Source organism: Dysidea avara, chromosome 12 (assembly GCF_963678975.1).
Source record: "Dysidea avara chromosome 12, odDysAvar1.4, whole genome shotgun sequence".
Lineage (NCBI taxonomy): Eukaryota > Metazoa > Porifera > Demospongiae > Dictyoceratida > Dysideidae > Dysidea > Dysidea avara.
In genome coordinates this window covers 14,433,234-14,461,038 of record NC_089283.1, presented here as the reverse complement: position 1 = coordinate 14,461,038, position 27,805 = coordinate 14,433,234, and the positions used below count along the sequence as shown (strand labels likewise).

The following is a 27,805-nucleotide window of genomic DNA, read 5'->3' as shown; positions in this document are numbered from 1 at the left end:
CTGTAGAATAACTAATTCAACTGTCGGTTGACTGTAACTTTGTCTTACCTGTAAAGTATTCTGCAAATTCTTGTTCGATTTTCTCTCCTTTCTCAATCATTTGTTGTGCATGATCTAAACTGACTGACATACGAGTATTAGAAGCCCTAGATGGTTACAAAAAAGGATGACAGTCAATTTATATAAAGCATTATTCCATTTTAATATTAGTTACCTTATCACTTCAGCATTGCTTGGTCGGACACAGATGGCAATTGGGTATAGTTCAGCCATTTGTAGACGTCTTATGGCATAGCCACTCACTCCAAGTATACAGTGTTTGCCCTGATAAGTATACATTGCATTTCATTACACAACCACATGACATAACAACAACGAGGTGCATCAAGTAAATTCCCTGCCTTGTCAGGCCACTGTGTGAGTTTAAATCTGGCTAACTTTGATGGGATGTTTACTGCAAAGGATTTTTTTAAAACTGATTACAGAACACAAGACATACATGACAAATTTCACTACCCATTTGTTGCTGCCACACACGGTACTCACCTGGTCTGCTACTTCTTGTACAGCCTTAATGCTGGTTCCATACAGGTTGTCCTTGTATCTACCGGCTTCAATAAACAGGTGGGCCTGAATGTCCTTCTCCATCTGCTCCACTGAGTCAACAAAGTGATAGTCACGTCCGCCAATCTCTCCTTCACGAGGTTTACGTGTTGTATCTATACAATAATAGAATTCATTAATAACACCAGACTGTGAACCCAGAATGTTATTTTAATATTGAAAGCTATGCAAGACCATTAAACTAAAAAAAAGAGGTGGGAGGTACCATATTACTACTACTACTACTACTACTCATGCAAATGTATTTTAGTGTTGAAAAAAGGAAGGAAGTGACGGGTGTAGGGAAGTGCAAGACAAGGCTCCAGACGGGTGGTTGCTTATTACCTGGGGACTAGATCACCCATTTAGTATGTATGCTCTATTAGAGTACACACACGCACACGCACGCAATAGCATCATGCTATGGCATACATAGACACACTTACGAGGAACACAGCCAGCAAACTTATCAGGGAACTCTTGTACTAACATATCATTGATGTCATCCTTCAGTGGACCAAGTATGATCACAGGACGAGCGTAGCCTCGATGTTCCAGCATCACTGGCTCGTAAGATGGAATATGACTATCATCCACAACTAGAGTAGAACAAGATCTCATATTAGCATGTACAGAACATCTGAAAATCTCTTTATGTTTATTATACAAAGGAATATTTCACTTGGAGAAGATACAATACACAAGTAGAATGACAGTGATTGTAAAAAGTGTACCTAATGAAACACAACAAGTGGACCATACAAGTCATACCTCCCTCTTTGTCTTCATCTGGACTACCTTCCTTCACCTTGAAGAATGGCAACTTCTTGGATAACCTGAGACTGCCTTTACGCTTCCCACCAGCACCACTGAAGGAATTCTGTTGTGATACAGAAACCAGTTAACTTAGCTGGACTGGATGTAAACTCAATATGACTAACCCTGGCCTTGTCACCTTCAGCTCCTCTAGTGAACTTGACATTTTTCTGTACAGTTTTACTCTTTTTCTCAACTCTGTAAGACAAGGAAAGGTAAATATACACCCCTTGTACACAATTTGTTTTTGTGTTTGTGAGGTGTGTGCTGTGTAGGTGCACACATGTGTTACAAACTATACCTCTTCTTGCTGGGAATCAATCCTTTTGGACCATCCTCAGCATGGCTCCCGACCAGAGCCGCTTGCCACCAATCATCATCACCAGCATTAATAACATGTAAAACATCTCCATGTTTGAAACTCAGCCCTGGTTGAGGCAGACCAGAGTCCTTAGTGTGATCGTAGTCAAACAAAGCTCGCACATAGAGGGATTTTTTAGCAGTGGTTTTAATTCCAGGACTAACAGGGCTCTGTGCCATCACATCACGCACACTGTCAATCTTTGCCTGAAAGTCAGCAAACTCTGTTGGACGAAATTCCACTAGCAGCTCCACTGTAGTGCCAGCATTCTTCAGCGCATGAGCTGCATCTTCATGTGTAGCAGTATGCAAGTTCACTTTGTTAACCTACACAAGGAACACAGGTGCACAAGATGCACATTAAACTATGGTATGTATAACCATGAGTAAATGTGCATGGTATATAATTATAGGTATAATGTATTCGCGGACTGGACTCATAGATTGGACTCGCGGACTGAGTTGGAAACAGCTTTTAAACAATAATCCAGGCATTATCTATCTCTTGCCACACCGGATACACCACTATCGAGCTACAACTGCTGGTACTGCTCTTCCTCACAAGTGATGACACTAGTGCATGCATTAATCAATTAGAATACACTTGTGATACATGTGTAATAGCAGTGACAAAGCGTGATAGAGGGTATTGTTGTAGCATATTTCCTTTGTTGCTTCAGTACTTAGCACTAGTGTTAGGGCTGTAGTGATGAGCCCAGTTTATTTGCATAGCCCCATCACCTCGCCAAGCGATTCCACCTATTAGCTACCTGCTAAGTATAAATATTGGCTCATCTCTGCAGTCCTAACATTAGCGCTAAAGCAACAAAGGAAAACACCTATGCTACAACAATAGCCTCTATCACGCTTTATCACTGCTAGCACACATGTATCGTAAATGTATTCTAATTAATTAGTGCTCGTGACTTGTAAGGAAGAGCAATACCAGCAGTTGTAGCTCGATAGTGGTGTCTCCAGTGTTGCAAGAGATGGATAATGCCTGGATTATTGTTTAAAATCTGTTTCCAGCTCAGCCCATGAGTCCAGTCCGCGAAATACACCAGGCCATAATTATATGACAGCTAGTTAGCAAAAAACTATTTGAGTACACTGTCCAATTACAATATATAGAAGGTTTACTTCGGTTACTCTTCTTCCACCATGCACTACCATAACACAGATTCACATACCTCCAGGATTTGATCTCCAGCTTTCACCAGCCCCGTGGTGTCTGCTACACCACCAACAGTGATGAAGGATATGAAGATTCCAACATTGTCCTCTCCACCAATGATGTTGAAGCCCAGACCAGTACCTACAGAACACAATTACCATCTACTGAAACTGCCCACAGCTTACAAAGAACATATGTATCTCGTAGTTTCTAATTTGTGTAACATTTAAAAGCACATTAAAATACTGAGCTGAGAAACAAAAAATACAATGAAACTCCTCTCTGAAATAGGTCATTTTAAACTGCAGATCCTACTGTACGTCGTAACTTATGAGACCTTAATTCCCAAAGGTATGTCTTGGTTTGTCAGCCATTTACCAACAATCTTCATAATGGGATTCCACTTATAATCATAACATTCCAACAAGTGTAGGATACAGGCCATATGCAGCAGGTACTTCATATACATATACAGTGAAACATCAGGCCCTTTAGACACAGGAATGGAAGGCAATTTATGATAAAGCATTAAAAATACTGATTGCACAATTAAGCAATGCCTAATTCGGTGATTACAGTAGTGATTCTTGGTTAGTTACTGCCAAAATTAATTCAATAAAAGTGATTAAGGAATTTAGCTGATATCAGTCACAGATGCATACTGTATTTATCTATGCAATAAACCCCAAACATTTATTCAGCATCAAAGCTTTTTTCTCCTCAAAGACCCGAGTAGTAATTTTAAGCTGAGAATGCTGACATAATCAACCGACAGTTTAGAATTTTTGTTTGAACACGAGGTGAAGTATGTATATCATCTGACTATAGTTTAACCTGACATTTGGTGGCAAAGTCCAAGTACTTTGATCATAATAAAACAATGTCCAATTGGTTCCACTTGGGGTACTTAGAGATAATAAGTCACTCTCTAGGGTTCCTATGGATACAAATACATGAAAATAGTAAGAAGAAAATATCCTGACCGCCTGGCAGACTCCTGTAAGCGTTCGAGCGTCAATTGGATGGCCGCAGGTTCGAGGCTGCCCAGGTCCAGTCATGGATTTTTCCTTCTTTCTACTTTTCAAACATACTTAGAGAAGTGAATATAAACATCTTTAGTGGGACCATGTGTCCCACAGGCCTTTATAAGGCCTTCTGGTATACAGGCTCTGCCTTTACCAAGTACTTTAATCATAATAAAGTAACTACACTTTTAGAGTCCCATTGGGGCCCCACACATTTATTCAAACCCAGCTTTATATCAGGAAATTACAGTATATTCCTTGCTAACCTTGGGGTCGCTGGAAGGTAACCAGTCTCTCTTGGTAGGGAAGAATCTCAACACGATTTTCACTACTTGCTGGTTGGATACCATCAAATTTAAAAACAGTTGGTCCAGCTGTACTGCCGACGGTTCGATTTGTCTGTGGGTCTCTCTCAAAGTGTAGCTCCACATTAACACTAGTTGATCTCAATATATCTACTGCCTCAACGTGAGTGATTCCAACCATGGAGTGGTTATTTACTTTGACGATACGATCACCGATTGCTAGTGAACCTTCTTCAGAGGCTGCTCCACCTGGGATGATCTTGGTGACAAATATGCCATCATCGCCAGGAATATGTTCCGTGCCTCTGCCACCAGCGATACTGAAACCTAAACCTGTGTAAATGCAATGTAACCAGTAGCTCTCACTATAAACACACACACACACACACACACACACACACACACACACACACACACACACACACACACACACACACACACACACATTAGGAATACCACAGATAATGCATACCTTTTTCATTCTTTGTTAGTTGGCAAGTTAAAATACGCTGTGTAACTGGTGGTGGTACATCAGCCACTGCTTGTGGTTGTTGTACTATGACAGGCTCAGGACTAGCAGAATATGCATTGGCCACCTTCATCAGTGGGGGCGCAGAATCTGGTGACTTGGGTCTGCGTACCATCTACAATAAGATATATAGATGGCAACTGTAACAACACATTAGAGTTGGCATTAATTGGAAAATAACCATGACAACAAGAAGTAATCTGCTACTTCATTGTCAGCCTCTTTATATGGTAACGACTGGTTATGTATGGGCCAAAAGTTGTTGCCTCTAAACTAATTCCAAAGTCTAGTTTTAATGGTCTCGTTTAACTAGTAATCAAATGCTTATACATTCAAACAATAATTTGCAAACCTGCCTTAAGTACTTCTAGAACATAAACAACAGAGTACCAATGTTTATTTTATTGTATAACATTGCTAATGACACCTTAATTATGTGGCTAAACAAATAAAGGATAGACTGGCTTCTACTAGTAAAATGTAAATTATCCTACTCTCCTAAATATTTCACCAACATGTGCACACAAGAATATGCAAGTTACACGTAATACACACCCACCAATGTCACATGTTGGCCAGCATCCTTCAGTGCCTGTACAGCCTGCATGTGTGTCACTAATCCAAGTGACACGTTGTTCACTGTCAATATCTCATCATCCAACCTAGAACAAAAAGCATGGTTTAATTTTGGAGTGCAAAGTGTTTGTGCATGCGCACGTGTAGTAAATGCAAATAAATTTAACTATTAAGCTGACACACAATCGACAACACTTGCTTACTGTAGTCTGCCATCTTGTTCTGCTATTCCACCAGGGATCACCTTGGTGACATATATGGCAGTACTATTGATCACATGGGGACTATCTGTACCACCAGCAATACTGAAGCCTAGTCCAGTTGAACCCTATATAATGCCCACCAGACAACAAAGATAAGATTTAAATACACAGGATGTGTGAATATAAGTTTACACAACTACCACTAAATTACAAAAGTCAGGATTAAGCCATCTTGCACCTAAAATGAATTGACTGCAACAAGCAGTAAGTGTGACAAGCTAGAACATATATATCTAAGCTGTATTGGCCTCAGGTGTTCATTGATGTGCAAGACATACACAGGGTCTAAACTAAGAGAAACCTGTTCAATATATATACCCATCATATTCTGTGTGCTCCAATTAATTAACTAACTACACAATTCTTTGTAAAAGTGAATACACTGGCACACGTAACTGTAACAACAGTTGAAGTTTATCAGTTACTTTATAGTAAACTAGGTGTCTGTCCATGAATTAGAAGTGTATTCTGTTCATTAATTTAATATTCTACATAAGCACGTGTACCATACAGTGACATACAGCACTCCCCATTCAAAATATAAGCCGTACAATAAAAAGAAACCTATACATCATCTCATCAAACAGATTGTTATTATGTTATCACCTACACGCAGAAGCTACCTAATCATAAGCAGGGCTATAATGTAATACAATAAGGCAAATCTGATTTATGGGATAATTACCACATCGTGTTCTTGTGTAAACACACATTGCCTAAAACAACACATCCATTTTTGGGTACATATACCACTTTAGTGTGGGCATTCAAAGGCACCGCTCAGGGTTTAACTGGCATATTGCCCAGGCTATATCATGGGAACACGGTTTGCTCATGGCTTTGATGCCCAACCAGTTCAGAGATGTGATAAGCTTTGACTCATTATATTGAGCAATATGGAGTGTTTGGGTTTACAAGTTAAGCTAGGCTCTAAATTTAGATTATTTGACAAACTATATTCTAAGACAAATGATCTGTAAAAGGAGCGCTTGGGCGATGTGTGGATGCGTACTTCTACCCACTACACGCGCGTCAACCATTTAGTAGACCACGAAACAAGAATATGACAACTAGGTGAGTAGCTTATAGTCCTAAGTACTTGACTTAATATATTAACTTACTTGCTGCCACAATAGTGAAGGTTTAATGTCGTATTAAAAACTGTACACCCCAAAAATCAATCCCACAATCAAAAGTTCTTGGCGTGTATTAAATCCTGTGATATTAACTGAATCACCATCACATGATGAGCAACATGACATCAAGAGAAAGCCGATACGATGAAGTATGGCCAAGTTATGCCTGTTTATCCATCGTTATGTGTAGAGGGAAGACGAAAAGATATATTATATATGTACCACTCTGCGTGGGCAGTTCAAAGGCACCGCCAGTGCCATAATTTGTATATTGCACTGCTGCAGACCGCAGCGAGTGCATTATAACTTATAACGCACTGGTTGCGGTTTTGTAGACCACAACGAGTGCATTATAAGTTATAATGCACCGACCACAGTGCAATATACAGATATTGCACTGGCTGCGGTTTTGTGCAGCATAGCACAAGTGCCGGTGGTGAAGACCACTACGACACCTCACCTAATAGGTGGAAAGACACTTCATAGATCACTCGAATTCTTTTATAGCCTGACATGTAAAGGTCGATTGTGGGCCATAACGTCACCAATACGTATAATGTTTACAAGCAGCCAATGGCGATTGAAAAAGCCAATGCGGGTGGCCACAACTCTAGTCTACACACATATATATATAAATGTACTTATACACCTTACTAGTCTGGTGCCATCTTAGCCCAGATTAAACTGTAGTCCACTTCGACAATGACTCAATAAAAGTTTTTTTTAAATACATGTAGTAGGTTTAAGGGTTATCCTGGATAGTTAGGCCACTTTATAATTAGTGCCTCATCCACTACTCACTCAAATAGTAATGTGTACAGATGCATTTATATAGCAGATAACTGAATCACATGGTTCACACGACCCAGAATGAAACTTGTGCAGTCTGGTACTAATTTTGAGTTGCTTAATAGCTGCATTCACCCACCACTGGTACAAGAAATCATTGATGTGAAAAGGAATACAGCAGTGTGGGTAGGGATGGGCCTTAACCCTTAAACCCGCATAATCCAGAAAACTGGATTTAAAATTAATAAATATGCATGCCTTGCACAAAGTACTGAAACTTTCGAAGCATCCATCCTATGGCTATGCAATTTTCGTCATTCTACTCATGATGTAACAAGGATTAAAATGATACCAAGGGTTTTACCCTATCGCTAAATGGTGAGGCCAAAACTAGCTAAGGAAACATGCAAACCCTTTACATATCTTTATAAAATGGTCGATAACTCAATGGTAGTTGCTCCTATCACCTTGCAACAATTTCCATTCGGTTCGTCATGAAATTTTCTATCAGGCCATATATGACTCATGTGAGTAAACCCACAATCAAAATTAAACACGTGGCAAGAATTTTAGACGCGACTCATCAGCTGTTCATCGCTTCATAACAAGTAAGCCACTGTAGTTACAGTGTTCATTTAACCTAGTCCAAGTAGCCCAGTGAATACACTTTTAATCTATGTGTATTTGTAGGCTGCAACAATTAAGTTACAGTACTCCACCTAGTGTTACCATGCGTGCCCATATTGTGTAAACACACATTTCCAAAAAGTTCTCTGCGGGTTTAAAGGTTAATGAGTAAAAAAATTACACAACGTGGAACGCGACAACAATGTTAGTCAATTCATATTTTTGGGACCAAAATGAAGATTTTGGTCACAAATACTGTTAGCACCTGTGGCAGGAAAGTTGCAACATTAAAAATTGCCAAAACTTTTTCCATTGCATCATAAAGACCTTATTTACAATTAGAAAACGGTAAGTTAGTAATTCTTTGAAGTTCAATTAAAATAGAAGTTTCTTATTCATGAAGAGACTCCACCACAAGTCTCTTAGTACTAAGAGACTCGCGGCTAACCACGTTAGTTAATTAGTTGTCCACACAAGGATTTATTGTTAACCGCTGAAATATTGTCAACAAAACAATAGCACAACCAAACCAGCATGTTCTTCACTACTCTATTCTGGTGCTGGAGGGTTAACTGGAATGCCAAGGCAGGTATTGGTGTCTTACTTTCCTAGAAAATGGGCTGCGTTGCCACGACATGACAAGCCAGCGCCACTACACAGTAATTTTGCTAGCTGTCTTTCTCCACTTTCACTTTGTTTACATGAGGCATGGTGATGCCAACCCATTGATTCTCCCTTGTGGTATAGGCTTGCCTTGAATAGTTGCGAGGATACTCCGGTGCCTAGTCAAGCATCTGGTACACCAATCGCGATACAACTTACAGTAGCAACTGTCGCTACAATTTTCACAGACTTCTCTTACTCAAACTGATGCAATTCTTGTTGATACCAGTGTGTATCACCAATAAAAGTGCTGTTTCAGCAACTAATCTTTGAGAGGAAAGTAAATTTTTGAGCGGAGCATTCCCATGCAGCCTTGTGTGTGACACCGTCACTAGCATGGCACAAAGCATAGCTACGATGTCCTTTTCACTGCTGGCAGACCATTTTCTAAAACAGTAAGATCCACCTCGGGTTTCATTGTGTCATTCTGACACCTCCTCCTCAGATGTTTACAGTTTGAAGATGTTAGTTTGGAGTGTCTTACTATAACGTACACACAAAAAAAAATGGAATTTTCAACTAGAGTAGGGACAATAGCACATCGATAAAAAGTACTGAAACAAGTTGGAGTAGTGCACAATATTAAATCACAGTAAATAATAAGTGTTATATCCCTACTGTGCATTTCCATTAACTATGGTATCTTGCGCACAGGATGAATATAACACTTATTATTTTTTACTGTGATTTAATATTGTGCACTACTCCAGCTTGTTTCAGTACTGTTTATCAATGTGCTATGGTCCCTACTGTAGATGAAAATTCCTTCTGTGTACTTGTTTGTTAACTTTTTTTTGCAAATAAAATCATTATGACTGGCATGCCGCATCAAAGAAAGAAATGGCGCTGTGTGCCCCAGCTATCAATTATCGTCTGAAAAGCGAAGTATCCATTATGCTTTGTTGTCAGCTATGTTCAACCCATCACACAGCATTACGAATCAAGAACTGTTCGAAAAACACCTCTGCAACCAAAGTAGCCACTATGAAGCATACGAATTAATTTCTGTTATGATGGGAAGCCATCATGTGCTACTGCCAAATCAACACTATTTGCTGTCAGCAAAGACTGGTAAGTCCATGAAGAGTGCATTGTATGTATTGCGGTATGCCAAAAGGCACCTCTCAGGCCAAAGCAACATCGAACAGTGAAAAAATCAAGCCCGTAGCCTTAGTCATTATCGAGTTATGCTTGTCTGAAGGTATTAGTCAGTCAGTAGAAAATTTCGTTAAAGAATTTTTTTAATATAAAAATTTCATAGCAACTGGTTGAAAGTGTTTTAGGTCAATCCTTTGGGCTTAGTTTTACCTAACCAATACTGTTTCATCATTGTCAGGGAAGCGTAAGGCTGGTTTTTGGGTGAAGGTTTTTCATGGGCCACGCCTATTTGATAAGGCCACTCCAAATAAATTCTCTGTTCGATCCCTTCCACCACCCGCATCCGGTTAATGTCAGCTCTAAACATTCCATTATTCCGTATTGTTCCATTATTTTCCAGTTATTCTTGTATTCTGTATAGGCTCAGTAAAAGCCATCTTGTAACAGTGTCAGCTCATGTGTCAGCAGTGCTATCAAGTCGGCACAAATTCACATTTGGGTTATTTTTTTTTGCAACTTAAAAGGGAAGGTACAAGCTTAAGCATGCTTTCTGCAGCATTTTATGGTTGTGCCAGGCAAATAATGGCTTGAAAAGCTGCCAATTTTATAATGGAAATGGACCACCCGCCCGCATGCAAATTTACCTGAGTCCAGGACGGGAAACGGATGGGAAACAGATAATTTATTTGGAGTGGCCTAAAGCAAGGTAAAAAAACAAAACACAAGATATAACAATATCATAATCAGTGAACTATAAACGTTCACTTGATAAATATTGTAGCACAAACTTCAAACAGACATGTGCTAATCACATGGTGTTCCCTTTCCTTCTTTACAAAAAAAATGACATAGTTGTGGATTGAAGACTGTCTATTGATTAAGATACCATAGCAAGTCAGTAACATATGATATAGCCACTCCTGGGTGGGCAATCAGACATGGAAAACCACTGAAGAACCTACACATGCCTCATAGGCATTTTAATACACATTCCTGGAATTCTATTGCTATTCAATTTGAAGTGTCTTGAAGTGCTTACTGTATACTGGAAACCCATCTAGGGAAGCCTTATGAAGTGAAGCCATAATATTACCACAAGAATTTGCTTTATTAGATCACATGATTACACTTACCTACCTACATAATAATAATATGGCTAAGCTGCGTGTTAAAGCGCGTGCTTTGCTGAAAGAAGAAATTCATCATTGTTTAATGTGTAGTAGTATAGAAGACATTCACAAAAGTAAGTAGAGTAGTATAGAAACTTAGTTTAAGGGGATTCGTATCCTTTACGCGAAAAGGGTAATTTGTGTGGTATCCCAAATAGTGAGGACAGTTTTTCTACGTCAGTTTTCTCTAGTATACTAGTGAGTTAGACATCTGTATTTGTGTTAGCTTGTGTAATATACGTAGGTGTAGTGACCAGTAGTGTAAAGAAATGGCTTCTATTGCTGTAGTGAGTAATATTCGCGATGTTTCCACAACTTTGTGATGCCACGAAAATTATAATGGTTAATAACTCGTGTGTTGAAAGCTACCTAGTCTTCTCTGTCACTGGGCACTAGCTAGTAACCTATACTAACGTACAGTGTGGTGATCACAGATCTGTAGGTGTTCCCTTCGTTAAAATTTGACGCCAAGTAGTTATTTTGAAGGCGCATTTTACCTGTAGCGTAAGTCGGTAAGTAAAGATCCCACTTCTCTGAACTTGTAGCCAGTAGTAGAGGGTATATTACTTCTCCAATTGCGATTTAACTTGTGTGTGTAACCTGTAAGGTCTATGTGCTAGAACTAAATTTAGAACAGTATGCATATTTTTGGAATTTCAATGGCTTCCAGTATACCACCACCTTAACAAGTGATTGGTACTTGAGGCCATTAGCTAGTTACAGGTTTTTGCAATTGAATTCGGCGACTTTGCAATTGAATTCGTCCCGTTTGCAATTGAGTTCGTCGCTTTTGCAATTGAATTCGTCCCGTTTGCAATTGAATTCGTCCTGTTTGCAATTGAATTCGTCCTGTTTGCAATTGAATTCGTCGGTTTTGCAATTGAATTCGTCCCGTTTGCAATTGAATTCGTCGCTTTTGCAATTGAATTCGTCGCTTTTGCAGTTAAATTCGTCCATAACAAGAATGGCAGCTGGAACAAACATGAAAACATGATGTAGCAGCTGCTACAAGAACTTGTTCAAGTACAACAGTAGTAAACAACTCTTTATAAGGCAATAATTCTTCCTCTACAGCCTCTCCAACAACATTCCAAACTCTACTACGCCATTCGCGATGGGTGTGGTCACTCGCGAGCAAGCTAATTAACTTGTCAGACAGCTATCAACTTCGCGTACTACCAGCTTCAATTACCTTCTAGTGTCTCAAGTGTAACTCTCCAAGGCATAAATAGTTCATCTCTTAATGAACGGGTTGGTTTCTTGGAGCCGTTTTGTTTATGACGAATTGTAATGCAAACGCGACGAATTCTATTGCAAAACCGACTAATTCAACTGCAAAAGCGACGAATTCAATTGCAAAACCGACGAATTCAATTGCAATACCGACGAATTCAATTGCAATACCGACGAATTCAATTGCAAACGGGACGAATTCAATTGCAAAGGCGACGAATTCAATTGCAAAAACCTGTATTAAATGTACATTACTGTGCTTCCCTTTGGTGTACTTATACGCCCTCAATTTTATACACATGTACTCTACATACAAAGCATGGCACACACACTATTCACACAGATGGATGGACATACCTTCTCAAGTACAACTGTTTCCACCAAATACTTCTCTTCATCCTATAACAACGAACACACAATGAAATACTATCACAAATAGCAGTACAACCCAACACACCTGGTCTGTATTATCCTCGCTCTGATGCTAAACCAAGTATAAAAACATAAATTATAAACACAGAGAGAGCAAAAACCTGTGTACAGTCAAATATCTGACATTCGTATACAAAGTTTAACAACGGTTTAAAGATGACCAGGTTTCATGTTGCAATAAGATGACAACAGTTTACTTTATAAGATGTATCAGGAACTTCTACATGTACTGCAACTGGTCCAGCCTTCTCCATCTGTAAATGATATACAATACAGCATAATAGACATACACCATCAAATGGTATAATGTAGAGCTGAGCGATAGTGGCAATCAATCGATTATCATGATAGCTATTTAACAATCGTGACCTTGATAGTACACTATCATGCTATCGCGATTACTTATCCATATCTGTGCTTAGTCAAAAATATGGATAACAAAAACAAACATGATAACATTGAAGTTCAGAAAGCTGTAAAAGACCAGTAGCTTGAACGTGGACAACAAAAGATAACAACTGTAATACTGACACAAAACAATATGGTGGCGTGTTAGAAAAGCAGATAAGTGTTGTGTTCGTAATTGGAGTATTCATGTGTTGTTTACATGAAGTTGAGTGTCTTTAATAACTGCCAGTAACTATCATGATACTATCGTTATCGTGATATAAAAGTTACTATGAAATTGTGACTATGATAGCTGTACTATCGCTCAGCTCTAGTATACTGTACACTATACAGTCCTCAGATACATAAACATATTCTGTGTGTACCCATGTGCTTGTGCTTAACATTGTATGCATGCGTGCGTGTGTGTGTATGCAAGTGCATGCATGTAACTGCATACAGATACACACACTTTCAGAGTATATTTAGCCTTGTTTGAAAATATTTACAGACAAAAGAATGCAGGGCGACAAGATTACTACACATAGCTATACTATACTATCAACACCACACAATATGGCCCATAGATACCACCTCTACATGCAAACATTATTGGTATGGGCAAAAATGAGAAAGACATGTTAACATCATACATTAATCTATAAACAGTAATTTTCAGGTTAACAGATCACTACAAGTTGACATGGTAACCTGATTAATAGGATTTCAATTACATTAACACTGTGACCTACTTGTGCCTAGTATAACTGTTCAACCAACAATGTACATTCCAATAGGCTAGAGACAAGGTAACTCCTAAATACTGGTATCATCTTTCTTATAAGCTGGCTTCTTTGATTTACCTAAGGCTGTTCATGCATAGCTTAGGGTACAAATGGTGCATAAATGAGAACCACTTGAGGCAGACTTTACTAGACTCATCATAAAAGTATTACTCAAATGGTTTAAAATCATCTTCATAAAGATGTGTCAATTGTGCGTATTATATATAAAATACCATTGCTGCAGGCTCTTCATCAGTGGTCTGCTTTGGAGATGCTACTGGAATTGGTGATTTTGTCCCCTCCCATTCGCCAGCCAATTGTAATGTCTCCGCTGCTTTCTGGTAAGTCGGTTTATATTCATCACCAAGTGTGTGTACATAAAAATCTTGTATATCTGCAGGAGGACATATAGATGGCAGAGAGAAGCCACATTTTTAAATCTTAAATAACATGCCTGCAACATAAGGGAGTGCCTTAACACATAACAATAGTCAATATTATTGTAATCTTATTTATTTACTCAAGGCGGATACACAGATCCGCGCTTTTATATCGCACGTGCACCTTACCTATGAGCGCCTGGAATAAGCGGGATCTAATGGCGTTGATCGCTCTTGTGATGGAATCGCGAAGACTCTGGTCGGCCGGGTCGTTCAGTTTGTTGCGATATCTCTCTAACAGTTCCAGCGCCATATGCGCATCTGTTGAAAAAAGCGGACACTGCGCTAAAAGCATTCTATAAGGGAATCTTATAGCACAAATGTACAAATCTCATGCAGCAAGACCTGTGTGTTATCAGTGACATATCAGTTACCTTGTTTCCTAAGCTGCGTAGGCATTTCGACCTGGCAGCACCGACCTCCTTCACAAACTGCGAAAGAAAATTTTTCGCTTTTATTACTGGAACACCAAAAACGTTTTTGAGGTGAATCATGTGGTGCCAGACAGTTTACGCATGCGTATATTTACACGTGAACACAAAACGTTACAATATACTCTAATACAACAATCATTTAATAATGTGTACAATATCGCAGTGTTATTTGTACGAGTCGCAAGTTATCCACTTTGAAGTTTTATCCTTGGCTTGTTCCTCTTGCCTGGAGGTGAACAGAGACTTGAAGACATCTCTGCAGGTTGGATTGCTTGTGTCATCATGATCACCGGCTGCTTTCGCAGCTCCCATCGCCGTAACTCTCAAATCAAACTGACGAATATTTGATGAACTGGAGGGACCAGTTGGAAGTCTAGTAGATGACTTAGTGGGGTTGGCTTTTGGCTCTAATTTGGCCTTCTTTGCAACCGGACCACTATCCTCTTTTGTCTCTGGTGAACTTGATGAAGTACTGGCATCACTTTCAGCTGTTTTGCGCTTCTTCTGCAATGAAACAATAGAAAGTGCTATGAATATTTAAAAAGGCCAAAATATCCTTCATGCAAGAACTACAATTACAACATACCCATTACATAAGAGTTTTACCCAGAATAAATTAGAAACCATATTTTCATGAATACTATTAATCAACCTATAGTATACCAGTATGAATACACAAAGAGTCTATGAGATTCACACTGACTGTTAGCTTAAAGGTTTACATATAATGATGATGCTACCTTAGAGGCTTTGGCCATTTGTCGTTTCTCTGTCATTTTCTCTCTCAATGTTTTCACGTCATCTTCAGTTCCATTAATAGGTACAACATCATCAGCTGCGAATGGCTTGCCACACTGCAGACAAAGTGAATGACTCAATAAACAATGCTAAATAATATGGTTATGGGCTTTAAATGTTGCATCTGAGTGGTTTCAAGTTTAAAAAAATACCGTAGGTAAAATATTGGGTAGGTAAAATGTTGGGTTGCCTACGCTTCTTCTTGCAATCGGTTTGTTTACTAATTACCAAGTAATATTCATTTGGTAATCAACTATAATGCATGACTTGATTGGTTGCTATGGAGTCCGCAATAAAATATTTTTGTGCAATCATATTCGTTTCATACTTTCTCATAATTTCTTCTACAAATTCTGTAACCAGCATTCATGGCTACACTTCTTCTGAAGAGAGCATAAGTGTTCTTTGAGACCTTGTACAAAATACACAAACACAGGGGCAAGTTTTTTTTTCCGAACCAGTTTCAAGAAACTGGGCACACTAGCAATTCTGAAAAAAATCCCACACCTTACTAGAGGAAAGGTTTTGTTCTGTTTTCAGTGAACCATTGTGGCTGGTATGTTAAGACTTCATCTTACTTTATAGCAACTCTCTGAGGGTGCTTCCTTTAATGCTCTCTCTGACACAACACATCCACATGTACGCAAGTAAGAAAACCTACAAAAAAAAGTCAGTATAAAGACATAACTCACAAACAAAAAACAACAAGTACCTGTAACGACCACTCATCTCAAGGCCAGTCACTGGACAAATGTATGGAGCAGTGTCAGTACAAGTATCAGCATTACGTTGCTCCTTGTGGCTCGGGTTAGCAGTAAGACTCAGCTCCCTCACATCCTAGGCAACATACAAATAAGACATTGACACCATAAACTACACTTATCCCAGGTTTTTTTGTACTAATATGGAAACAAAATGACAACAGTCATTTAAGGCAGATAGGTTTTATTGCAACCACTATAAGGTCTGTGGTTACATATAACAATGATGGGAGATGTTAGACAATTTTAAAACCATGAAACACATGACTGATTTACATAGCAAGAGTTGCATATATGTAAATACTTTGTATATGCAACCACTAGCATGTTACACAGCATCATTAAACTTTGACTGGTGTGGCTGATGGCCCTAGTCACAATAAACATCTATGACTAACAAAGGAGCAAATTAACATGTTGCCTTAGGAGTTTGCGTCCCTAATAAATGTAACATATAAGATTAACTTCATACCGTATTACAACACTGACAGCATGACAGTACAATTCTAAAAGGAAACATTTTCTTACCGGAATGCAAGCACACATACGTACGACATGTATACAGCAAACAAATTACACAATGCATTACAAGTACACAAACCTTCAAAGAGCGAATATGTTTTGCTAGGTCTGGCAGATTGCTTTTGTCCAGTAGAGCCAATAAGAGTGCCTCTTTATTAAACAATCTACAAACACAGACAAGGATAAGTAGCTACGTACATAAAGACAAAATATAACGTACGAATAAAAGAATAAAAATGAGTCTGTATGCTTTACTTGTGATGTAATGCCTAAAACAAATTTATATAAAAAACTGTTACTACCAGTCTTGTAGAAAATATTGATCACTAGGGATTGGAAAATATTTTACTTCCAACCACAATGTTGTGAACCTCATGAAGTAAAAATCCATGTTACTAAGGAGAAACAATCTTTACAGTTGGAGGGAGGTCATGGATTTCCCCGAACATTCATAGCATTTGTTAAATGCATAATCATCATGCCTGGTAAATGGGTTATGCAGTTTGAAAGCACTGATAATAATAACAATAACCATTCTTGCACTTGTTCATTGCAATATATGGGATGTCAGCTTATAATGGAATATTGTACCTTCATCACACCATAATACCTTAGTGAAGCCAGGTAAGTGTGATAACTGGAAAGGACATTGACCTTAACAAAAATCTTTTGCACAAAAAAGGAAGTGAAAGATGGGTTTTGAGGTGATCACATGGACACTAATGATCCTGCATTTAAAACAAAACACACTTTGTGTAGCTACTTACATAATTATTGCAAATGTAGCTAAGGGTGTGCGCGCCCTCAGCTACATTCGCACATGCATGCGCGTTTCACGCATGCACGCATGCACGCACACAATGCTATAATAGGACTATGCAGTAAATATATGATACAAACTTAGCACTTGGACATGATATGAAACAAACACACAAAGAATTGCAAACAATACATTTGCATAAATTACTCAGCATCAACAAGGGATACTAATTAACCATCCTACATATATGAAGTCACACAGCACAAATTAGCTATGAGCCAATACTTCTGAACTGATCTGTTCCAATAGTCAATGATGTCAACTAAACATTAAACTTGATACTCACTGACAGCTGGCAGACTGCCACTACATAAACTGTTTTAGCTGGTAGCCAGACACTCTACTACAATATAGCAGCTGATAATGGGGTTCACTTTCAACTGTCGTGAAACTGGTAGAAGATCATGTGCGTATAATATGATGGTTAAATTGTTCTCAGTGAAAAATTAATCAGTGGTGATTTAAAGCAAATGTTTACTCCAAAAAAGTGTTTCAAACCATTCCAATTTGTAAGTGTTCTCGTGCAAACATTTTGACATAATACCAATATTGCTACAGTGGACATTTGGAATAAAAGCTCCAAGAAGCACCACTTTACTACTATATAGTAAATCAGGTTTATTTGATAATCAGGATACCCCAAGCTATGAACATCACAGGTTTCACTGTAGAGTTGTCCATGTCATTTTCTTGATATTTTCGGAGGCTTATAAGCAGGGAATGTTTACTTACAGAATTTAATTTTCATTCAGGGCAACTCACTTACAAGATACAACTACCTGTATTAATTAATTGCATCACTTAAGTCATCAACATCATGGTTGTGACATCAGTGAGAAAACACCATCATAGACAGGAACAATGTATTAATACCTGACTGGTGCTGATAGAGGTTGATTGCTCATGGTGTGGAAAATTAAATTTCCTTGTTAATAAACCAAATGTCTATAATCGCATGGAAAAAGTCCCAGTGGTCATAAGATATGGTGGTACAGAAAACATTGCAAGATGAGGTTTACTTATATGTAATTATTGGTCATGTTATGAAATCTTCATAAATCTCATGATAGAACACAGTATCCATCTTTGGCTATTCTTTCGCTATAGACCGTATTCCAAATGACGTCACACGAATTTTCTATTTGAGGGATTCTTATATTTTCGAGTATTATCACCAATGGCGATTGAGATTTCAAAGATTGATATAGAGGCTAACAAACTAGATATCGAGGCGAAATTACCAGGTTTGGTTATTACAGCAAAGAAACAATAGTTTTTCTTCTAAATTTTGAAAACCAGTTGAAAATTTCTAACCCGGCGTTAGAGAATAGATTTTATACCCTTATAACTATACCTGTTAGTTTTAGGTAAATATCTTCTTCCAGGATTGAATAGCGATTTGAATCTTATTAAGCCCCATTGGAACTCTCACTCGAAATTGTTAGAATACCCCAAATAGCCACAGCCATTTTATTTCGTGACGTCATTTGGAATACGGTCTATTGTAACAAGGTACTATTATTCTTTAAGTTATTGTTAGATTATCACATTCCTTACGAGCAATGATGTAACGAAGGTGCTTGATTGTGTCTTGTGAGTATGTGTGGTTGCTATGATGCTAGTACTATTCTGAGAGATTAAGCCACTTTGTCAATTTGCTACTGCTACAAACTGGTAACTAATTTGAATGTGAATCTAAGCAGTTACGGGGATGTGTATATGAAGTCTATGGAATTTATAAAAAATACTCTTAGGCTCTTAGTGTCATCCTTGCTGCACTCATGTGCTCACCAGGTCTTTAGGCTCCAGTCATTCCACATTGCATTAATATTTAAAATCCCTTCGAATCCAGAATCAATTTTTGAACATGAACCAATGTGTAAATGCGAGGCAGAGCGTCAGGTTTCTGTTACTGTACAACGGGATATTCTTCTACATGAAATGATACCTAATTTCATGTGCAACAATATAACACTGTAAACAGTTTTATACAACACTTTTTGATATGAAGCGATGAATGGATGACATCATCTTTGCCAGAACTTGATGGAGTTTTTAATGATACAAGTGTCCATTATAAGATCTATCGTATACCACTAAATTCTTTAGCACATGAGGATTCTAATAGCACTTAGTTTAAGGCCATAGCACCAAGTATCCCAAAGATATTCCTTGTTTAAATGAAGTAGTGTACAACCACAGCAGACATTTGATGAAGAAGGCTGTTTTCTATGTGATATGATAAAAGACGTTGTACCAAACTACATCAATGCTTGGTGCCAGGTGGAGTTCATGGCGAGTATTGTAGTGGCTGTGGGATCTTCGTATCATTAATACTTGTGAAGTTATTTTAGTTTGTATAGAGGCATGTGTCAAAGCCTATAAATATAGGCTTAGCGGATTTGAAAGGTAAACAGATAGCACAGCACACAATGCAAAATTTAGAGAGAAGAAATTTTTAAGTAACATTCAATGATAGAATGTGAGTTCAGTTGTGTCCTATATTGTAGAACCTCTCCTAAAGGGTCTTATGAGTAAAGGACACTGTTTATGTAACCTCCATACAAAGGACAATTTCTGAGATATCCATAGACCTCTAATTTCCATCTGAAAAAGGACAACCTCCTTTTAACAGTAAAATCACATAGTGTAGAAGTTCAACTGTAAAGCAAACTAGCACTTTCATGGAACAAAAAAAAAATCATTGGGAAGATAAATTTTAAAATGTTCAAATTAATTTACATAACTAAAATACTGTACACTAGCTTGCATTTGTTGCTAAATTTTAACATGTCTTGTTTTATGTTGAATTTTATCAGCTCCAGTAAGGCAGATGTTTTCTATGGATAATTGGTATCATACCCTGTATCAGTTGCTATAGGCTTGCATCAACGATGTTTGTTTGTTATGTACCCATGCAATGATATTTATAAAACCAGGTATGCAACCATTGCCGGCACTTTATGCTGAAAGCAGCCAGTGTGAGCACTTTACAGACAGGCAGGTAAGCTTAATTCTGAGATATATACTTCATGCCAGTTCAAAATATGGGTTCTGAGTACAGCACGAACGGCCTTCCTAATGGGATGTACAGGTGTTGCAGTGACCGAAAAAAGACAATGTGGGCATTGTTACTACAAGTTACTGTGTGCCAAGACATAATTACAATGTTGTGGGACTAGCTTATGACATAAAACACATTTCAACACACACAAACCTTCCCAATTCACAACACACTATCGGTGGTCGCAGTCTTTCAGCACTGAGAGCACAGTAACGCCATTTAGCATCTAATTCAGAATCTTTACTTGCCTATATAGAGGAACAGACCATTGCAATAAGTTACAATCTGTGAGGCAGCAGTATATCACCACAGCTTATACTAATACACTGTGGAATACAGTTCTGATGATAAAACTTTTATTCACTTTTCAAAAATATTCACTAAAGTGTTTTAAAATTTTAGGTATAAATGTGTACCGATATTAATTTTACAGCATATTCTACTTCTACGTGCTCACACCTTTTCCGCCTTTTTCTTCAGTTTAACTAACTCGTCTCTACGAGGAATAGTTCCACCATCACAACCCATCTTGTTTACAACCTAGATGACGCGATTGACGCTAATTAATGCACACTACTTTACTAACAAAATTCTAATTAATACGCACTGTGATGGGGAGATGACGGATACAAAGAAAGAACTAGGTAAGAAATTAAAATTTAACTCGTGATAGTCGTTTGTATTTAGGCTGGTCAGGCCGCAGTCGTAGCGCCAATCAGGTTAGAGTGTTGGACGCGGCTACAAGATCGAGGAGACAGAAACGTCAACTTGAAGCTTTGGAAAAAGACAACTTTCAAGAGGACCCTCATGCTGCGTTTGCTCACCTTGCAAAGACTGTGAAGCTTCCTTCTTTTAATGACGGGACTGAATGTGAGTAGAGCAGAATAAAGAATTACATCCCATTGTTTTTACATGCAGCTAAAAAGAGAAAGAAAACCAGGTCTAATGCTGACCATTTCAAACAGAGGTTTAGGAAGACTTTTACAACTCTACTAGAAGAGCTAGTGAGTAGTGTATGTAGAAGAATGGGCCAGTGGTACTGAAAGATGGTGAGCCTGAGGCATTTCCCAGAAAATTTAAGCTACACCATCCCTTTGATGTATAGCCACTTTTAAGCTCCAGAGCTGTGATGAATGAAAAATCTGTTTTAAGAATTTGCTAGTAGTATTAACCTTTGTTAAGTAATGCACACTTCCTATTGGGATCATATCGTATTTTGATCGAAAAGTCTATGAAGATGTCCAGCAGTTTGTGTCCTTTTAGCTTGGAAGGTGGTCGAAAAGATAATTCCATTGCCCTAACATGCATTCTTGAGGCTTTGTATGGATTGTTTAGTCCCCCAGAGGTGGCAACTTCATAAAGTGTCATTTTATGGGTAGTGTTTACTGAGGAACCTCTCAGTTCTGGGAGTAACAAGTTTTTATCCCATTTAGCAGTTTTCCTCTTTCAGAGGTAAAAGTGCATGGAACCAGAACCAAAATGTTTGTGTTTGTAATGAGGCTTGTTTCTATATTGTGTCAACTCTATTCAGAAATGTTCACTGTATACTTTGTCTTGTATATAGCCTCCGGACACAAAACCTTCCTATGTTACAGCACAAGCTCCACCTTCCCAATTACCAGCAAGACATTTCTGCTCAGTTTGTGGGTAAGCAAGTCATCAAAACATCAATATTTTATGGGCATCTTATTTATTGTACACAGGTTTCCATCAAACTACACTTGCATCACCTGTGGCACACGTTACTGTTGTGTAAAATGTCTTGAAACACATCGTGACACCAGGTGCCTTAAGTGGACTGCATAGCAACATCAAATTGACATACATGTACAAAGTAATGCACAACTTCAAACAACACACCATATAAATAACGTTATACAACCAGTTGTATAGTTTTAAAAATACATAAAATTTTCTGTATAACAGTGCTATGTATTGCCGGGGTCCTTATCTTTAGATTTCTTCCTAAAGAACAGTCCCATTCGTGAGGAAGATGTTTTGTGAAGTTTCTTGTTGCTGTGTTTGTCCTTCTGAACACCATTAACATTCAATACCTTCTTATGTGAAGTAGGAGAGCTTGCATAACTATTGTCACAGAAATGTTCTTCCTTGATAGAGGTTGCCGAGAGTGGCATACTTTCAGCAAAAAATAGATTCTCTTGGGAACCAACTCCACGGAGATGCTGTGGTGACTCGGGGTATGTCTGTATCTGCAAACTTCGTTTATGTACCTTCATCTGCTTCTTCTGCCGTAATCTCTTCACACTGTCATCCATGGAAGAATGACGGTTTCGCAGTCTTCTTCGCTGTAGAATAGAACTCTCTGATGATTCTGGAGACTCGTCATAGTGTATTCTATCTAAATTATCAGCACTTCGAGACAGTACCCTTGTTGGTGGAAGTGGTGGTCCTAGTGAAGAATTTGATCCACTAGAACCAGAGTGACGCAATAGTTGTTTGCGGTTACTAGGGATACCTGCACTTGAGATGGACAAACGAGCGTCAACATGCAGAGGTCTATCACCTAGGTTAAGTGAATCGTATGGATTTGTATAAATCTCTTCATAATCTTGATCTTCATCCATATTCAAACTGTCCAGGCTAAGAGCTTTAAGTATTGGAGGTGGCTCCACTTCACTAACCCGTTTAACTGGTTGATGCTTCCTTCGACTAGATCCTCGTACTCTCACAAGACGACGTGGACATTCTGAAGCAGCCCTTGTCTCTCTTTTATGGACATGTAACAGAGGTGGACTAACATCACTTTTTGAACGAGGTTTAGGTGATAGAGCATCTATGGGTGTTTGATACGGAGGATCATTGTCTTCAGGAGGAGGGGTGGGGGAAAGTGAAGGTGTTAGTTCTCTGAACAATGGAGAAGAATACTGTGAGGTGAGAGAGGCCTTGCGTGGCTGTGGTGGTCGTGGTGGTTTAGCTTTCACAGAGTTGTTAGCACCTTTTGAACTGTCTGTGGTGTCTCCGTAGAGAATTTCTGAATCAGAGTAACTCCGAGTCAAGCCTGGGGCATCTTCTTTGCAAGTTATAACAGCATACTGGGAACTAGCATCACTTGACTGGCTCACCACTACATGAAAAAAATTACCATAAATCCTTATCCCTCAATTATATCACACTGTACAAACAGAGTAGATGGGAAATTTGTACCAAAAACGTTTTACAAATGGAAACTTATGTAACAACAAATTTCGTTACTTGTGACATGTAACACAGTATGTAGTTATCACAAAAGCTTTCCCTATGAATCCTGTCATCACTTAACATTTTCCATAAGCAATGTCAAACTGGAACAAGGATATCCATGAGCACTACTGTGGATGCTAGGAACCTTACAGAACATTATGAAAACAAAAATGAAACATCCAGCAGTTTGGTAAGCTGTTGTGTATGCTTTACTGCACTAGCTACCCACTTTTAGGTGCTCCCAAGTAGTCAATAATTGTCAACACAGCAGGACTGTAACACAACCATGCATGCCTGCTTTTAGACAACTGCAAATGCTGCATGTATGTGGTGGCATCAGCAAGAAAAGCTTCCCAAACCCAGGCATGTAACATAATTAAACTACATGTAAAGCCATGTCGAGAACATATGTAACATCCATGTTATATGTGATATGAGGATTCACCCACCAACTAATGAACAATCTATAGTGTTATTTTAGATGTGGGCTATAGGTTATAGTTATATCCCGGTACGAGGGTGATATCATTGTTATTACACGAGTCCGAGGCGGAGCCGAGGACGAGTGTAATAACAATGATATCATCCGAGTATACGGGATATAACTGTTTTATATCCCAGTGCGCGGGAGTGCGCAGAAGTTTACGGATAGTAAATTAAGTTCCGGTTTGAGTTCCTGTCACTGTGCTCAAGATTTCGTCCGAATTGTGTGGAGATTCTACTTCGTAGCTACTTACATACTGTCTACAAACTGTAGCGAAGGGCGGTGTTATGAAGCAGCGGTTCCAGGTACGATTCGCCTTAGTCAGAAATTGGTACGGTGGTGTCGCGTGGTGTGCAAGAGAAAAATAAAGACCAACAAGTGGCTACCATAGTCCAAGATGGAACGATGAAGTTAGAGGAAGTTAGTTCTTCACCATAGTGACCGTTGAGAGTGATTGCTGGAGCGAAAATCGTCGCGGACTATTCTTGACATTTGTTAAACTATCACAGTATTGGTAACTTGTAGTGTTATTGTGTAAAGGATTAACAGTTTTCTTGTAAGATTTAGGTAGTTTTAAGTGCTGTATTGGTGTTTTGTATCAATATTTCCTTATTTGGCTCTTTGTTCCATTGGTAAACAATGCCATTCGCGGTTATTATGATGTCACGAAAGAGACTGAGTGGCTCCGCAACAGGGTGATAAGTTAGTTATCACTGGGTGATAACTAATATATCGTACAGTAGCAGTGCCGCTCTGTCTAGCTGTATGGTAGTTATAACCCAGCGCGGCGCTTTGATACTCCCACGCACTGGGGTTTAATGCTCATTGCTACAAATGAGTACTTGAGTTTAGCTTAACCTTACAGGCAGGTTCATTATTATGGACTCTTGATATCATCTATTCTCAATATAGTAACAATACACATTGATAAGTCTTGCAGGGTCACTGTTACAAATCAGACCAAATATGTACATTTATCCCATAGTGTTTACAATACTTGCATGGCTTCTTTTGACCACAAATGGGCATATTCTCATGTTGTTTATACCACTTACATGGTTTCCTTTTAGCCCAGTCTGATGTAATGTTTGGGGTAACATATATGGATTCATCATCATCATAAACTGAGTCAACCAACTCATGATCTTTCTGCAACAGAGACTCTTGGCTCCTCGGTGGAATAGGTGGACCAATATTGCCTAAAGAAAAGAGTTTAATAAATCTCTACACATTATCTATAATCGTGTATACCTTTGCGTGCCACTTTGGCAATCTTGTCAGGATTACCTGGGACAGAGAATCGGGTGGGTTTCCTTCTAAGTTGTGCAACTTCGTCAAGTGATTCGCTGCGATAACGATAGTTGTTGGTCACAGGTGATACAAATAGTTGCAGAGATTCCACTGAATCAATCCCTCCATCTGGAGGAGGTGACAATCCTAACTTCTCACCCACTGAAGCAACTATAGTGTAAATATTCTTCACAAGTGCTGGAAAAAAGGAAACACTTGGTAAAACATATAAACACTTGGTAAAACATATATGGATTTAAATTCTCTTATTTTTCTCAAGCTAACTTACCACTGTGGCTTTGTGAGAGAAAAACAAGATCTGCGTTCTCTGGAAGAAGCTCTACCAATGCACGTTGGGCGGAATAGATTGTGCGACACTTCTCTGCAAATTCTACAAATGCATTAGCTTGTTCCTCTAATGCAGCCCGAACATATGCCACCTGCACAAAAAATATAAAATATTTTAAAAACTCAATTGTAAGTATATACATGCCTTTTCTAGTTCTAATTTCTGGACAGCAGCAAGCATATTCACTTGAAGTTCATCATATTCAGAAGACAACTAAAGGATGATATAAGAGTAACTCACTAGACTCAACCAACAACATTCAACTCAACTGTTTCCAATTCATTAATATGTACTTGTATTCGGGTTGCGTCACCTTTCTTTGATATCACTTCAAGCTGTGCAAAAACAAACAGTATATTTAACACACACCCAGACCCAAAATTTGCAAACACATCATATATCTACAGCCACACCAAAGATATTATTCTGTCTAGGTTAAACATTGACACTTGTAAGGTTAAGAAAAGTCTACTTGGCTGCCAATCCAGCCAGATAAATTTATTGCATTTTATTACACACCTTAAATATGAATTAGACTGTTAAATTTTGAGAATGCATTCAAAGTGGTGTTTACTGTTTGAGCTGGTCTGGCCAAGTCCATAACAAGAGAAGGTATATACTAATCTGGCCTAACATTCCTAGCAATTTTTTAATGGAGTATTATATATTATACCATGGTGACAGTTATTTGCAATGTACAGAAATAGATTCATATCGAGATAAAGTGTACCTGTTTAGTAGCTTTAGCTACTCTAGTATGCAGAGCCATCAATCTCTTTTTCTGTTCGTCAACATCTTTTCCTTGTTGAAACAATGTTTTAAATCGCGTCCGATAACACAGATACTATCAAGGAAAAATTACAGCAGTGGGTATATTTGTTATTTATATGTTGGATATGAGTGATTACCTGATTGTTAAATTCATCCATGGATTCCTTCCACATCCAATTCAGCTCTGCTACTCTGCCAAAAACATGAGCAAATATTTCATTTTCTTCTCCTTTGCTCCAGCGAAGCAAGCTGGCAACAGCTACAGAAACACATCACGAAGATTATGCTACAAGTGATTTATTTGCATGCTGTCTTTACCATTGCTTTTTGCAATTGCAAATTTGGTGGCTGATTCACGTACCACCTTTTCTTCTTGTATTGCCAGCCAGAGAGCGGAGTTGCCACCACTCCGGCACTTCATTTTTGTTGTCACCTGCCTTAGCATAACTAGCCTGCAGACCCGACACGTTTACCTGTGGCAGGATACGAATCATTTAACACACATCACAAGAACCATTAAAATGTTACAGGTGTGTATGTAGGTAATAAAAATGTTCATGTCAGCATCGTACAAGTGCCAGAATTAACGTTTATTAATCGACACTGCTTGACGAGAAATGGCCAACATTATGTGTTCAATTCAGTCAGGCCATCTTCGGGGTGCTGCCATGTTTAATAAAAGCAACAAAAGAGAGTGCGAATTTATCGAATGAGTCGACATACAAGAGTGCGAAATCGTAATAACACAAAGTTGTATCACTTACTCGATCTGATTAGTGAAATCCGATCAACTTCACGCACACCTCGTGAACAAGGACCAATAACTTGCCAACTCCTGTTTAATTGTACTTTAATATATTAGAACCTTTTTTTCTTCCACTGCACCGAAAAATGCAGCATG

General features: G+C 38.5%; 4 protein-coding genes across 6 annotated transcripts in view; 1 reads left to right on the top strand and 3 right to left on the bottom strand.

Annotated features, from left to right (window-relative positions):
- The window catches only part of LOC136241855 (disks large homolog 1-like), a 15,231-nt gene extending 319 nt beyond the window's left edge, over window positions 1–14,912 (bottom strand). The window contains exons 1-18 of one of the 2 annotated variants that reach the window (XM_066033232.1): window positions 14,785–14,912; window positions 14,540–14,671; window positions 14,204–14,364; window positions 12,996–13,052; window positions 12,824–12,850; window positions 12,724–12,765; window positions 5,592–5,716; window positions 5,372–5,474; window positions 4,756–4,927; window positions 4,245–4,616; window positions 2,970–3,094; window positions 1,721–2,106; window positions 1,545–1,617; window positions 1,375–1,483; window positions 1,050–1,202; window positions 547–719; window positions 215–324; window positions 49–146 (exon numbers count right to left, since the gene is read on the bottom strand). In XM_066033232.1, coding sequence (XP_065889304.1) covers window positions 49–146; window positions 215–324; window positions 547–719; window positions 1,050–1,202; window positions 1,375–1,483; window positions 1,545–1,617; window positions 1,721–2,106; window positions 2,970–3,094; window positions 4,245–4,616; window positions 4,756–4,927; window positions 5,372–5,474; window positions 5,592–5,716; window positions 12,724–12,765; window positions 12,824–12,850; window positions 12,996–13,052; window positions 14,204–14,364; window positions 14,540–14,671; window positions 14,785–14,809 — 2,443 coding nt within the window. In that variant the 5' untranslated portion in view covers window positions 14,810–14,912. Of the gene's footprint in view, window positions 1–48; window positions 147–214; window positions 325–546; window positions 720–1,049; window positions 1,203–1,374; window positions 1,484–1,544; window positions 1,618–1,720; window positions 2,107–2,969; window positions 3,095–4,244; window positions 4,617–4,755; window positions 4,928–5,371; window positions 5,475–5,591; window positions 5,717–12,723; window positions 12,766–12,823; window positions 12,851–12,995; window positions 13,053–14,203; window positions 14,365–14,539; window positions 14,707–14,755 lie in introns of both variants that reach the window. The other variant, XM_066033231.1, reaches the window with a different exon arrangement.
- LOC136241858 (replication termination factor 2-like) lies at window positions 14,888–21,418 on the bottom strand. The gene is made up of 7 exons (XM_066033234.1): window positions 21,269–21,418; window positions 20,963–21,057; window positions 17,005–17,089; window positions 16,355–16,479; window positions 16,221–16,299; window positions 15,585–15,698; window positions 14,888–15,348 (listed from the first exon to the last, which is right to left on the bottom strand). The coding sequence occupies exons 1-7, from the start codon at window positions 21,335–21,337 to the stop codon at window positions 15,010–15,012; spliced, it is 906 nt and encodes a 301-aa protein (XP_065889306.1). The 5' UTR covers window positions 21,338–21,418; the 3' UTR covers window positions 14,888–15,009.
- On the top strand, window positions 21,349–22,736 carry LOC136241859 (zinc finger HIT domain-containing protein 1-like). Of its 2 annotated transcripts, none has more exons than XM_066033235.1 (5): window positions 21,349–21,453; window positions 21,497–21,679; window positions 21,728–21,813; window positions 22,374–22,456; window positions 22,513–22,736. In XM_066033235.1, exons 1-5 carry the CDS (start codon window positions 21,354–21,356, stop codon window positions 22,613–22,615), a joined length of 555 nt encoding a protein of 184 aa, XP_065889307.1. In that variant the 5' UTR covers window positions 21,349–21,353; the 3' UTR covers window positions 22,616–22,736. The 2 variants fall into 2 exon arrangements, with proteins under 2 accessions (XP_065889307.1, XP_065889308.1); XM_066033236.1 differs by having other exon boundaries at window positions 21,392–21,453; window positions 21,506–21,679.
- LOC136241856 (uncharacterized) lies at window positions 22,621–27,805 on the bottom strand. Its single transcript, XM_066033233.1, has 10 exons — window positions 27,669–27,805; window positions 27,223–27,377; window positions 27,042–27,163; window positions 26,864–26,977; window positions 26,403–26,468; window positions 26,278–26,346; window positions 26,074–26,224; window positions 25,746–25,982; window positions 25,550–25,693; window positions 22,621–23,894 (listed from the first exon to the last, which is right to left on the bottom strand). The coding sequence occupies exons 2-10, from the start codon at window positions 27,347–27,349 to the stop codon at window positions 22,738–22,740; spliced, it is 2,187 nt and encodes a 728-aa protein (XP_065889305.1). The 5' UTR covers window positions 27,350–27,377; window positions 27,669–27,805; the 3' UTR covers window positions 22,621–22,737.

Bases quoted from the DNA above. Each gene is read 5' to 3' on its own strand.
- LOC136241858 (XM_066033234.1), bottom strand. From the start codon at position 21,337: ATGGGTTGTGATGGTGGAACTATTCCTCGTAGAGACGAGTTAGTTAAA. The intron at 16,300-16,354 runs GTACTTGTTGTT...TTTTTTTTGTAG, and splicing joins GAGATGAGTGGTCGTTACAG to GTTTTCTTACTTGCGTACAT. The intron at 15,349-15,584 runs GTAGCATCATCA...GTTTCATTGCAG, and splicing joins AAATGGCCAAAGCCTCTAAG to AAGAAGCGCAAAACAGCTGA.
- LOC136241859 (XM_066033235.1), top strand. From the start codon at position 21,354: ATGACGCGATTGACGCTAATTAATGCACACTACTTTACTAACAAAATT. The intron at 21,454-21,496 runs GTAAGAAATTAA...GTTTGTATTTAG, and splicing joins GGATACAAAGAAAGAACTAG to GCTGGTCAGGCCGCAGTCGT. The intron at 21,814-22,373 runs GTGAGTAGTGTA...TCTTGTATATAG, and splicing joins CAACTCTACTAGAAGAGCTA to CCTCCGGACACAAAACCTTC.
- LOC136241856 (XM_066033233.1), bottom strand. From the start codon at position 27,349: ATGCTAAGGCAGGTGACAACAAAAATGAAGTGCCGGAGTGGTGGCAAC. The intron at 26,469-26,863 runs GTACACTTTATC...GTTTTTGCACAG, and splicing joins TAGCTAAAGCTACTAAACAG to CTTGAAGTGATATCAAAGAA. The intron at 26,225-26,277 runs GCATGTATATAC...TTTTTTGTGCAG, and splicing joins AGAAATTAGAACTAGAAAAG to GTGGCATATGTTCGGGCTGC.